The sequence below is a fragment of the Eublepharis macularius genome, chromosome 4, assembly GCF_028583425.1.
Source record: "Eublepharis macularius isolate TG4126 chromosome 4, MPM_Emac_v1.0, whole genome shotgun sequence".
In the NCBI taxonomy this organism is placed as follows: domain Eukaryota; kingdom Metazoa; phylum Chordata; class Lepidosauria; order Squamata; family Eublepharidae; genus Eublepharis; species Eublepharis macularius.
In genome coordinates this window covers 92,766,082-92,778,539 of record NC_072793.1, presented here as the reverse complement: position 1 = coordinate 92,778,539, position 12,458 = coordinate 92,766,082, and the positions used below count along the sequence as shown (strand labels likewise).

The 12,458-nt window shown below is 43.9% G+C and overlaps 2 protein-coding genes across 3 annotated transcripts; one reads left to right on the top strand and one right to left on the bottom strand.

Moving 5' to 3' along the window:
* The first annotated feature begins 2,726 nt into the window (after window positions 1–2,726).
* On the top strand, window positions 2,727–8,212 carry MXD3 (MAX dimerization protein 3). Of its 2 annotated transcripts, none has more exons than XM_054976394.1 (6): window positions 2,727–3,002; window positions 3,199–3,298; window positions 4,556–4,585; window positions 5,810–5,924; window positions 7,042–7,216; window positions 7,477–8,212. In XM_054976394.1, the coding sequence occupies exons 1-6, from the start codon at window positions 2,933–2,935 to the stop codon at window positions 7,593–7,595; spliced, it is 609 nt and encodes a 202-aa protein (XP_054832369.1). In that variant the 5' UTR covers window positions 2,727–2,932; the 3' UTR covers window positions 7,596–8,212. The 2 variants fall into 2 exon arrangements, with proteins under 2 accessions (XP_054832369.1, XP_054832368.1); XM_054976393.1 differs by having other exon boundaries at window positions 2,727–3,026.
* Window positions 8,213–8,563: 351 nt separating this feature from the next.
* PRELID1 (PRELI domain containing 1) lies at window positions 8,564–12,406 on the bottom strand. The gene is made up of 5 exons (XM_054976392.1): window positions 12,091–12,406; window positions 10,268–10,493; window positions 10,055–10,168; window positions 9,825–9,903; window positions 8,564–8,928 (listed from the first exon to the last, which is right to left on the bottom strand). The coding sequence occupies exons 1-5, from the start codon at window positions 12,180–12,182 to the stop codon at window positions 8,783–8,785; spliced, it is 657 nt and encodes a 218-aa protein (XP_054832367.1). The 5' UTR covers window positions 12,183–12,406; the 3' UTR covers window positions 8,564–8,782.
* Between the last annotated feature and the right edge of the window lie 52 nt (window positions 12,407–12,458).

The window sequence follows — 12,458 nt, the reverse complement described above, 5'->3', positions numbered from 1 at the left end:
AGTTGATTAGATCTCCTTCAATGGAATTTTCAAGAAATAAGTGCTTGTTATCACCTTACATAAGTGTAACTTGTGTGTGAATGTAAGATGGCTCCCTCAGTTTTTAATGGTGTACCTGTTGTTACATTTTTGTTTGAATTAAAACACGGTCAGTCAACCATGTGGTAATTTCTACCATCTGCTAAGATGGTCGTCTACTTTGGTGCATTACCTGTCCGCTTGGAATTTCAAGACCCTTCTTTTCTTAAAACAAGAAATGGGCAAAAGCAGTAGTTACCTACTCTAGCACCCAAATCTGTATCTCACCAGGTCCTAGTGGTGAATTTGGTGGGTCTGCTCTGCCTTGTTGAACAATAAATAAGAGCTTTGGAGGGAAAGTTATGCCAGTCTGTTGTAACAAAAACTAAACAGGAATCTTATGGCACATTAAAGACTGACATATATTTATTATAGCATAAACTTTGGTGGCCTAGAATCTACTTTGTCAGATGCATGAGCTGGGTCTTCAATTGGCAGACCCATGAGGACATGAAGAATAAATATTTATAAACAGCAGAGATTCAGCTGGTGGCCTGTAACTTCTTGGTTCTTTCCCTCCTGCACACTCCACTGGCTCTTTCAAATTATGTAATCTCTGATCATCTGGGGAAAAGGCTGTACATTTTTGTTAGATCAGCATTTTCTCCACATTTGAGTTCTTTAAAAACTCTTAGGAGTATGTCATCCCATCTGACCAGATGCATTGTTGACTTTTAATTTCTCAATTATCCCTAGAATTTCATTTCTGTCTGGCTCATTTTGACTTGCTTCTTCCAGCAGCTTCCTCAAAAAGGCTGTTTGGGCATCTGTCCAACTGTCCCTTTGTGCTGCAACAATGAATCCAATAATTAGGAAGTAGGAATTTTATAGTGAAATCCTAAGCAGAGTCACTCTAGTCTAAGCTCAATGGGTTTAGACTGGAGTAATTCTGCTTAGAATTTATTTTGCATTGTATAAAGTCTGCCTTTTTTGGTTCTGGTTAGCTAGGCTTTGTACAACAGGGAAGTGCTTATAACTACCTCTCTTTTATCCCTGCTCCCTTCAAGTTTTATGCCCTGAAAATAACCTGACGTCCTAGTTCACCTCTGATATACAGGACAAGCAGCCCTAATTACTGGGAGCAGAGTAGTCTCCTTAGTCCAAAGACCAATTCAAACACCATGTTATACCTTTTATGAAACCTAACCTACTAAAACAAAACTCTAAGCTTTTGAGTTCTCCAGAACTCAGTGTGCTGGATGAGACAGTAAGTTAGAGTGCCAACTGCTTTATGGCTGTCCTTAGAGAAAGGGAAATCTAGATATTGCTCACACTCAGTGCACAAAGAAATGTAGAAAGAAAATCAAAATATCATGTGGCAGCTTGATGGATTTTATTTATGTTGACAATTATAGCTACTGCTAAAGTTACTTGAAAAAACAAATTGTAGAATACTAGGCCTCATAAAACAGAACATTTGATTAAAATGATAATCCCCTCCCTTAGCACAAATCGGAATCTTTACTAGAAGACATACCAAAAACTGACCAGCACAGTGCATAAGAATTAACAAAAGAAAATGGAAGCAGTTTTCTTTTGAAAGCTGGGAAATTATAAATAACTATAAATACTAAATTTATTTGAATATAAAAAACAAATAATAGTAACCTTAGCATACACCTAGCACCCTTTTGAGGACATCCCTTCAGTAAAAATTCCTTTTAAACAGCAATTGAAGTAGAGCAGCAAAAGGTACTATAATTGCAGATCTCCCAGGTATGTATTTCTAATCTATTACTCTAATTTAACGGTATCTTTATCCCCAATACGGGTCCATAGTAGTTTACATTATTATTCTCTCCTCCATTTTCTCCTCACAGCAGCTCCGTGGAGCAGGTTAGTCTATGCTACTGGTCAGCAAGCTTCCAGGGGGTATTTGAACCTACTCTATCACTATACTATGCTGGCTCGTCTCTCTGGGACAGTATAGTTTTAAACCTTAAATTACTTTTGGCTCATAATCTGTAGTAGATGGAATAATCTGATGTACTTTCCCTTCATTTTGTGTTGGATTGCCTCATTGTTGAAGAATTATTTTTGTCACTTCAGCAGTGAGGCTGGATTTGTGTTTCTCAGCTCTTCAACTTCCTTGTTAGGTGAAGCGTGGTCATCTATTTACCTTTATATCGGCAGAGATCTTAATGGAAAAGAAGCAGTATAAAAATAAATAAACAAGATATAGGTTCAAGATCACGTTTATTGGAGCGACAAGCAGGTGTTTTCTCACCTCCCCTTCCACTTTTCCAGGTATAGGGTATGCGGAGTGAATATTTTAACACTTGGAATCGAATCAACGATTCCGAGTTAATTAACGCGGCGTAGTTGTTTAATTTCCAGCGTGTGCCTTGAAAGGCTGCGAGTCGATTTAGATCGCTGAAAGCGTGCTCAAATGACACGATCCAGAGGAAAGCAATACAGTCCAATTAGATCCAGAGGAGAGATTAGAGACAGCTAGTCCTGCCTCCAGTTCAAATTTGAAACCTTGGCTTTTCCCGCCTGAATTTGTTTTGAACGTGTACTGACGTCTGGATGCCTGGTTCCATTCTTCGGCCAATAGGAGCGCCGGTTCTCCTAGCCCCGCCCACCGCAGTTTGAGATTCAAAACAGTGCAGCGAAGCATCTTGAGATCGAGAGTGGCAAGAGCGGCGGGCAAACTAGTGCCCAAGTTCCAGGGTGTCAGAAGAGGGCTCTTTGCCTTAACGCTTAAGTGAAATCTACAAGGGGACCAGACGGGTTCGAAGGGGCGGGCTCTGAACCACCGAGCGTTCGAAGAGGCGGCCCCGGCCCCGGGTTGGCTGCTGCAGGCGGTGGGTCGGTTACACTGTAGCAAAGTTCCTACTAGGTCCTGGTTGTCATGGAGCTTATGGCTAGCAACATCCAGGTACTGCTGCAGGCGGCTGAGTTCTTGGAGCGCAAGGAGAGAGGTACCTGTCTAAAGGGGCGGCTGGGTGAGTGTGTCCGGGTTGCTGAAAATGGGGAAATCGTTTTCTTGATGAGGCTTGTCAGGTGACATAGTTGCATCATATGTAGGTGCGTGAATTTGTGGAGGCGTAAAGAAAAGAAGGGACTATGATGGGAGGGAAGATGAAGTAGTTTACGGCTTGTCATTTTGCCGTTTAGAAGCTGAACATGGCTACGCCTCTCTTGTGCCTTACTCTGGAGAAGATACAATACAGTCTCAAAAGAGGCCAAAGCCTCGAAAGGCCTTGAAAAGTGTCAGGTAAGAGTTCTCCTCTGAGGTTCGAGGGTAGTATTTGTCTCTCTCATAGACTTGCATAAAAGGGAGGTTGTATTCGCAGATAAAAATTGTGTAGGGACCTGGCTAGGAAAGGCTTTATCTGACTATAGATTCCTGGGTTTTGTCCCAGTGTGGAAGAGTATTTACATGCTGAGGACTAAAATAAGAATATAGCGAGCAAAGCTTCTCTGGCAGGATAATATATACTCAGAATGAGGTGGATGTGAACTTCTGTCCGGTTAGCAGGAATCATTGCTAGGCACTGGTGAAAACAGTGCCTCCATAAGATGAAAGGGCTATTAAAAATGGTATGTGGTGCAGTGATGGTTGATGGGGTTCTTCAATTTTTTAACCTATTTATTTATGTCATTTATAGTCCACCTTTCTCACTGAAACTCAAGGCGGATTACACAGTATGAGATTAGTACAATCAGTATTAACTACATTTCAATACAGTATGAAGAACTGATTTGTGATATAAGAAAGCTTTAGCATACGCCCACCTTCCCACAGCGATTTTGCATTTATAAATTAAATACGTTTTTTTGACCATTTTCCTTTTTAAGAATGGTATGTATTTCAGTACCATGGTCTTGAGGTTTATGTATTCTGTAGAAGAAACCCGTAATTGCAGAAAACATGCAACAAATTGGTATCTCCTGTTCAGACTGTGAATGGCACAAGACCATATATCTTGAATATCTAGGGTAGGAGCTATGACTGTTCCTGTTAGTTCTTGGAAGCTAGGTTTGTTTTTTTCAAGTGGGCAGAAGCATGAGCCCTGCTTTCTTTTTGTAGAGGTGAGGAAGTAACTTATGAGTATTGCTTACAGTTTGCTTTCTTCCTGCGAAGTCTGTCTCTTTTGTTATTGGTGATGTACATGCAGTGCTGCAGGGTCTTGCATTCCTCGTGCTCCATCAGCCTAACCTTATTGGTTTCTCTCACATTTTGCATTTCCTGAGTGCCTGGATATGGTCACTATTGTGAGGGTTTGTGATGCTGTAGGTGAAGCCAGGAGTACCATTTGAATCAATGGGGTTCTCCTTGAACTGCTCCTGATGAAGCAAGTCCCTCCCCACCCCCACATACTTCTGATACCAAAAGCTGAGACAGGAATGGGGTTTGCTTAGATTGGATGTGGACTTTGCATGTCTCTGCCTCACTCAAACAAGCAGCTGTCCATTTCTGGAAATCTAAACATAGTCCACAGCCCTATTTTCCTTTTCTGTTTGCTTTCAGGTCTCTGCACAACGAGCTGGAGAAACACAGGTAAACTGTTATAGAGGGAAAGGACTCTCTCATTTCTCCCCTCCCCTTTTGCAGGAAGTGGAAATTAATAGCACTGAATGTACCAGTTGCTGTTTATGCTTTGTGTGCAAGGGGAGGGACTGAATTAATGTACCAGCAAAATCATTTTTCAGCTGAACAAGCACGAGGAGTGCACCAGGCCCATTCTGTCTCTTTTACCAAGCTTGGGAGATGTGAAAAGAGCCCTTGTATAATCACCAAGTGTTCTGGTGACTAGTAGTGTTGCAGTATAATTCTACACGAGCACACTGCAAGATATTCTTTTGCACTCGTGGCCTGCTGGAGAAGCATACAGGGGAATGTAAATGAGAAAATGCAGTTGGGATGGTATGAGACATGCGTATTTTTAAATCAAAAAGTGGCAAGTAAACAGATCCCAAGAGAGGACAAAGAAAAGCTGGTGGTGCCACAACTAAGGAAATGAAGAGTGACAGATCAAGGCCACAAGTGAGAGCTCTGTGATCATGGAATTATATGCTACCTCTTCAGAGGAAGGTGTTGCTCTTAACACATGCCACTCTTGGTTGATCAATCTTGTTAAATTGTCAATCTGTGTATATTATGTCTTCTAACAGCCTGTTTTTTGAGTTGGTGTTGCTGGTTTGATTCAAGTAACTGTCCACATGCAGTTGGACTGAAGTTCATTGCTGGCTACACAATTATTTATTTTTATTCATTAATTTGTTTATAGTCCACCTTTCTTACTGAGACTCAAGGTGGATTACACAATGTAGTCCTTAATCTCAGCATATCTCTCTCCTAGGTTCTTATGGTAGGGCTTTCAAACACCCTTCAGGAGTATCTTGTGGGAACAGCTATGGGTGATGGTGGCTTAACCTAGGAAGAGTCTTCTACAGTAAGGAAAGTGGGAAAGAAAGCAATGCAATATCTCTAGCACTGCATGTTCTATCTTGGTGTTATGCACCTCTGCAGCTTTAGTAATCTGTCCATATTCGTTTACTTGTGGTTATCAAGACAGGCATAGCAGAGGCAGACAGTAAGGTGTGGTTCAGATTCTGCATTTGCACAAAGAATTATTCATTAAGGTAAAAAAATGAAGCATGTAGGTTTGTAGGGTTTTTTTCACCAGACAAAACTGTTGGAAAACAAGTTGCCATCTTAAAATGGTCCAGAAGTTAGTTACAACCTCAATTGAAACATGACTCTCTGTTCTTTCCCTGGCAGGAGGGCACAATTACGGCACTGTTTGGAGCAACTGAAGCAACACGTCCCCCTGAACTCAGAGCACTCTCGGTCTACAACCCTCAGTCTCTTGCACCAAGCCAGACTGCATATTAAGGTACATTGCGTGCATCACTCCTTACATGTATGAGAAGGGCAGCAACTAAATGCTACCCATCATAGCCAGCTTTAGTCTATCATTTCTTTTGTGAATTGCAATAGTAGGTCTTGTATTTTAAACCTGAATCAAGACATATTTGGGTAGGATCCAGTAGTTGTATTGAGTAAAGTTGGGAATAGCTTAAAAAACTCCCCACCTTCAAGGGAAGTGACACAAGAGTGTAGCAAATGAACACAGAGGAAGAGTATTTGATTGCAGTTAAGTGGCTCTGTCACTTTCGAAGAGACAACAACTTTTTGGTGTTACAGACTGCTTAAGAATATTAAAATTGCCTTGCTGGGTCCATCTTGTCTGACTATTGGCTATTTCCAGAAAACTCACAAGCTGGGCACTGAAGATCCTAGTAGACAACTTTGTTATTCCCCAAACTTTTCCTGCCTGAAGGCACCTTTGGAATTCTGGCATATGGTGGCAGGGGCAACTACAAAATGCCCTCCACAAGAGGCGGAGCCAACCACAAAATGTCAGGAGTGAGGTTGTGCATAACTCTAATACTAAATCTTCTAATGTTTCAGGCAGTAGCTTTGTTTAATAGGATATATTTTAAAATTAACATATTGTTCTTCCATACACACAGCTTACCTGCAGTAATGTAGTGATCTTGTGCTGTGGGGGCAACTGCTGCCAAAGCAACTTTTAAAAAAATCTACAGTCAATAAGATGTCCAGTAGCCAATCAGAAGCCCTGCTGGGCAAAAGCCCCACCAGGTCCCATCTACTTTCTAAAACACTTGGCAAGTACCATGTTGGGGATCCTTGCTCTAGAGCAGGGGTCCCCAACCTGCGGCCCGCGGGCCACATGCGGCCCCCAAGCTCTTTCTGTGCAGCCCTCCAACCTGCATATTTGCTGCTATCACCCTGCAATTTTGTTGCATTTTGAATTAAGCTGTGGCCCTCTTTAGGCACTGGGCACTCTAATGCGGCCCCCATGTGCCAAAAGGTTGGGGATCCCTGCTCTAGAGTATCACCTATCATAATCCAGTTTAATTTCTAGGGAGCAAAATCATTGGGTTTAATAACTGTTAATGTTCTTATCCTCATCTTGCCTTTTGCAGAAGCTAGAAAAGCAAGAACAGAAAGCTCAGCAGCTGAAGAAGAGGCTACAGTGTGAGCAGCAGAGCTTGTACCAGAGGTTACAGGTGTTGCTTGGTTATTCTAGTGTGCAAAGGCTGCAGGTCAACAGCCTGGACTCTTCTCAGCTCTCCTCTGAACGCTCTGACTCTGAACAAGGTGAGTGCCACCCAACAACCAGACTGTCCCTGCTGCAATGCCGATCTGTTTCTATGGCTGATGTTTTCCATTTTACATCAGCTACCTTCTGCAAAGCCTTGGAGGGGTGTTTATTTACTATTGGGATATGGCTTCTTTAACAGAAAACTATTAGTCGAGGCCCATATTTTCTTCCTAAAAGAGAGGCTCTAGCCCAAGGCCCTGTAAAATACCATACGTATGTCAGAGGACTATAATGGTGTTTCTTTTTCCTGCTATAGAGGATGCAGAAGTGGACGTTGAGGGCCTGGAATTCAGTGGCATTGAAGATGCTATGGTGGCTTCCTTCAGCACTGGGCATGAGCATAGCTACTCTAATGCCAGCAACTTCTGGTTATGATGAACAGAACTCTGCTTTGATGTGTAGCTCTGCAGCAAGACAAATAATTCCATCTTCCCAGCCAGTGATTCATACTGCTATGAATGGGACCTGTCTCCAGAGACTCTCGGTAAAAGAGGAAGAGAGGTGCTTTTGGCCTCAGACTTCCCTTACCAAATCAGTCGCTGTTGCTCCTAAAGGCTCCGCTATGAAGGTAACAGACCTTCCCTTGTACTATTATGGAGTGAGTGAGAACGAACGAACGAAACAAGGGGGAGGGTGTGGAGCACTCTATGTAGTAGCTGTTGCTCAACATATGGTGGAGAATCCTTCCTATCCCACAAAATGAAAGCTCCTATTTTCTCCTGGGCAAAAGTTAAAAGATGGGCTGATTAAACAAAGGCTTTACTGTTAAGGAAAAATATTCCCAATAAGAATCACAATTGATAGCTTTCAAGTGTACTTCTCTTATAAAACTCAATACACTAGCTTTTCCACTAGCTTCTTATTGTCCCACTTGCCTAGCATTATGTTCAGCTCTTCCCCATGCATAGGAGGAATCTATAAAATGGGATCAGCTGGATGGAGGATGTAGTTAATAGCTGTGCTCACAAGTTGTGAAGCTGTCCCACAAGATGACAAAATCCAGGCAGTTGTAGACAAAGTAACTCTGATTCCCCTACAGTACAGCTGCCCTCCCTTTATACCCCATGCCCATATGTACTCAGCAGCATTTTATTAAATATTTCTTTAATGATATGTACCTGAGCCATTAGGAGAACACCTAACAGATCAAAAGCATAAGTTAAGCTTTTAGAGTAGGCAGCCTGGCTTTTCTAACAAGCAGGTGCCACCCTGCTGAATTGGTCTGTGCTACAGATATACAAGATGGAAGCCTCAAGGAGGTAAATGTAAACAGGAAGACTCATCCAGTTAATCACAGTTTTGAAGATCAGTTCCTACCAGCACAATAGGTCTTGGCAGTGGACTGAATTGGAAGTCTGTTCTTTTAATGATAATTACACCTTTAGAAAGAAGATGATTGTCAGATTTGTATAGTTTCAATTAAAAAACATAAAATCTAGAAGACTGTCTGGTCAGCTCCATCTCCCAAGGGCAGTAAAGCCCAATTACAGGTGAGCTCCACAGTACTACTATAGTGCCTGCACTGATGGCACTCCGGTCCCCACTGTAGGAAAGCTGCTTTTTCATACATATTGTTGCTGTGGCTTCTTTTTAGTAGCTGCCTTGCTAGCCAAGTCCTTTGCCTTCTCTGTAGCAGCCAAGGCAGTCTCCTTGGCTTTCTCCGTTGCTTCTTTTGCCGTTTCCACCAAGGTTTTAGATGGTGCTTCACCTATGATTTAAATAAATAAGTCAAGCAAATGCTTATATGAACTCAAATACTGACAAAAAAGTTTCGGTAGTCACGCTATGCAAAACCACGATGTTTAAATGTTGTTGTATGGGACTTAATGGCAGGGATTTCATGCCAAATGGTTGTAAACTGTTCATAGCTTTACTGTGGAAAGTAATTTAGCCCTTATGTTCATGAAGAAAAGTTAAGAAACTGTTTACAGATTATGGAGTGATACCAGAATGGCACTGGTATGCAAAAATGAGAAAAAGAGCCAGACACAGAACACTTCCCCCTTTAGTTTCACATCCTCATTTTCTCCATGACATGGAGGAGTTTTACGTGCCTCTTAGATAGTTGTCACGGCTCCTCAGTCTCACTAGTCTTTTGCTCCGTAACAACTACAGGAAAGTAGTGGATCTTGGCCAAGTGTATCTACAATATGTGTAAGAGCCTTAAGTACTACTTCCTTTTTGGATTACTAAAACTACTGTTGATTGTGATTACTTAAGCAAAACACAAACATTTCTCTTGTGACTTCCAAGAGAACAGAAAACAGCCTACAGTCAGGGCTGATGCTACCTTCAACAACAGTGCAATAAGATCATATGAAGAAGCCTAGAATTGCTTGCTTTAATCAGCAGAATTAATCAAAGAAAGCATTAGTGCTTTGCAAACCCTGAGCTATGTAACTCCTAAAATAATTGTAGGGAAATAACAGGAGGCTACTAATCCAGCACTGTAGCAGTGCCTATTAATCTTTTTCATACAGAGCTACACGCTATCTACAGTTTGCAAGCCAAACATCACCTGCATACTCCATCCCTATGTGTATTAGTGGTGGTATCCTTGGCCCCTACAACCCCCTTTAACCAGTCGCCACTGCAGATATTTACCTTGCATTTTGGCCAATACATACTCAAATCCTTTGGTGCTCTTGGTCACGTTGCTTTTAAACCTGGCCAAGCCAAACTCCTGAAACAAAAATCCAGCAAGTGTGAACTGAAACTAAGAAAGGCCATGTTTAAGGGTTTCCTCGTGGCTACTTGTTTGCACAGTTTGAACACAGGGACTTGACCACTGTAGACAAGTGAAACACACAAAGCGCTATCTGTGCTACACTTACCTGGACAGCACGTGAGACACCAAAGAGGCTGGAGGAGACCCAAGCTTCCCGCTTGACTTCTGTCCAGTTACTGTTCTCTGGGTTCTCTTTGTAAACACAACGTTCCTCCACCACCTGCATGAGAGATGGCAGACCAAAATGACCATCAACCTTGACAGCCACCACTGGCTCCAGAACTTTACAGCACTAATCCTGTACAGAGCAACTATGTACCATAAGACGTGCATGGTTGATGTTCCAGGTGAATGTGGTCATAGTGCGGTTCTGTGGGTCCACAATGGAATCTTCCAGGATGTAGACAGAGTGAGAAACATTGGCTGGAAAGAAGCGCTCTGCCCAGCGGGGCATCCTGTTGGTCTTAGTTAGGAGCCGCCTGGAAAGCAGCTTCTGGTCTTCTGTCACCTCCCGATGTAAGATATCTTCTGTTAGGACATGTTTACTGAGGAGCAGAGACAAAGCATTTTTGACGTGCTCTAAACAGACCTGAATGAGCTTCATTCAGTCAACAAGAAAGTAGCAGAAAAATCCATGGCGAGTGTGAAGGCAGAACCCAGCAGAGATAAGGAAAATGCAGTTTCTAACTGGACCAAGTTTGCTTTTGTACCCATAGACTGTGAAATGGCTTTTTTCTCTTTAACTGTGAAGCCTATTAAAAGGGCTACTGCCAAATATAGTAGTGAAAACTTATACAAGGGAAGCAGCTCACTCACATGGAACAATTTTAGCCTAACAGGGTGTCCATGTCACCCGTTATCTTCAACTGGCACAAAGCCAATCGTTTCACCTTTGGCCATATTGCTTTCAGTAGCCAGTCAAAAGTGGGGATTCTCAAGCATTTTACTAAAAGATGCTATCTCTTCTCTTCTGCATTCTAGCTTTGGGACACAAGTTCTAGCTGGTGATCCAGAGCACCATAGTTCTTAACATGGCATCCAACACCCACTGCTTGGATATACAGCCAGCAAGGGCACCTACTGTGGAGCTCAGACAAACCAATATTTATCTTAATTGTATAAAAGACTTCATGCCTTCTCTCCAGTGCCTTAGGGTGAGCTAACTTTGACTCCGCTCCAGAGTTGCCATCCTGTAGGTGGTGGCTGGAGATCTCCTGGAATTACAACTGATCTGGCAACAGAGATCAGTTCCCCCAAGAGAAAATGGCAGCGTTTATGGCATTATACTCTGCTGAGGTCTTCCCCTCTCCAAACCCTGGCCTCCCTGGGCACCACCCCTGAATCTCCAGAAATTTCCAAGCAGGAACCCTGCTCAGAAGCTATTTAACTGTCACAAATGCCTGTGTGCATGTTCCTTTTCTCTATCAAGATGCAAAACTGTCCTCATCTCAAAGTCAGCATATATAATAATAAAGGGCCCCTTCCTGTTTCCTACAATACCGGCATTCAGGCCTATTTTTCGCACACACATCAGGGCTTTACCTCCTTGCACATCCGCCCATTTTAGCTTTGGAGCTGATACGAGTTAAACAAAACTTTCCGGTCTTATTTCAAGTTGATGCAGGTTTTTTAAAAGGCCCCAGTCAGCGCGCCAACAAAGAAAGCCATAAGTGTTGCTTCGCTCCGCGGAAGATGGCTCAGTAGCGCTCGGTCCGGTGGGTGAAGGGGCCGTAACTAACGGGGTGGACGAGCCAGAGGGCGCCAACCGGTTGACTAGGCCCTCCTAGTACGACACCCGCAGCGTCTCCGGTCTCAATGCATCAGATTAACGCGACCGGCCTGAGTTAGGCGTAAGCTCCAGTGAAGAGAGGAGGACGCGCTTCGGAGCAAACACACATAAGGAGGGGTCGTAAAACTGCACTCCGTAAACACTTCCATGGAAATGTACATTCGTGACAGTCAGGAGCCTTAGTAACCCACCTCCGTGTTTACTCCTGGGAGCAAGTCCCATTGGATTGAATAGATATGCTTAAAACTGCTTTTCCAAATCGTTACCCAAGAGACAGAGAATCTCCCTCCCCCCCCCCCCCCCACTCCCCAGCTCCGTCGGGCGGCAGAGAGACTGGACCCGGCCCGGCTCACCTGTAAGGGTTGGGGTAGCGCTGCCAGAAGGCGGCGAAGACTTGGTCCCAGGGGCCCTTGAGGACGCTCAGGGTCAGGAAGTACTTCCCCATCAGCTCCGCCGTCACCGATCCTGCGGGATACGGAGAAGGAGGAAGGAAGGGCGCGTCGGCAGGAGCGCCGGCCTAGGCGGCTCGAGCCCTTTGCCTGCAGGGGCCCCTCACGCGCCACACGGGCAGCCCGAAGGATCGCGGCGGCAGGAGGCGCCCAGCAGCCGCCATGCGGGGACGCGGGCGAGGCAACAACTTCCGACGGCGCGACCGGACTCTTCCGCCACCTCCCTCTGGCGCCTCCCTCAAGCGCCACCCCAACACGCGCTTCCGTTCTCG

Excerpts from the sequence above, each read along its gene's own strand:
- MXD3 (XM_054976393.1), top strand. The coding sequence starts at position 2,933 with ATGGAGCTTATGGCTAGCAACATCCAGGTACTGCTGCAGGCGGCTGAG. Across the intron at positions 4,586-5,809 it reads AACGAGCTGGAGAAACACAG|GAGGGCACAATTACGGCACT; the intron begins GTAAACTGTTAT and ends TTTCCCTGGCAG. Across the intron at positions 5,925-7,041 it reads AAGCCAGACTGCATATTAAG|AAGCTAGAAAAGCAAGAACA; the intron begins GTACATTGCGTG and ends TGCCTTTTGCAG.
- PRELID1 (XM_054976392.1), bottom strand. The coding sequence starts at position 12,182 with ATGGGGAAGTACTTCCTGACCCTGAGCGTCCTCAAGGGCCCCTGGGAC. Across the intron at positions 10,494-12,090 it reads CGCTACCCCAACCCTTACAG|TAAACATGTCCTAACAGAAG; the intron begins GTGAGCCGGGCC and ends TCTGCTCCTCAG. Across the intron at positions 9,904-10,054 it reads GTGTCTCACGTGCTGTCCAG|GAGTTTGGCTTGGCCAGGTT; the intron begins GTAAGTGTAGCA and ends TTTTTGTTTCAG.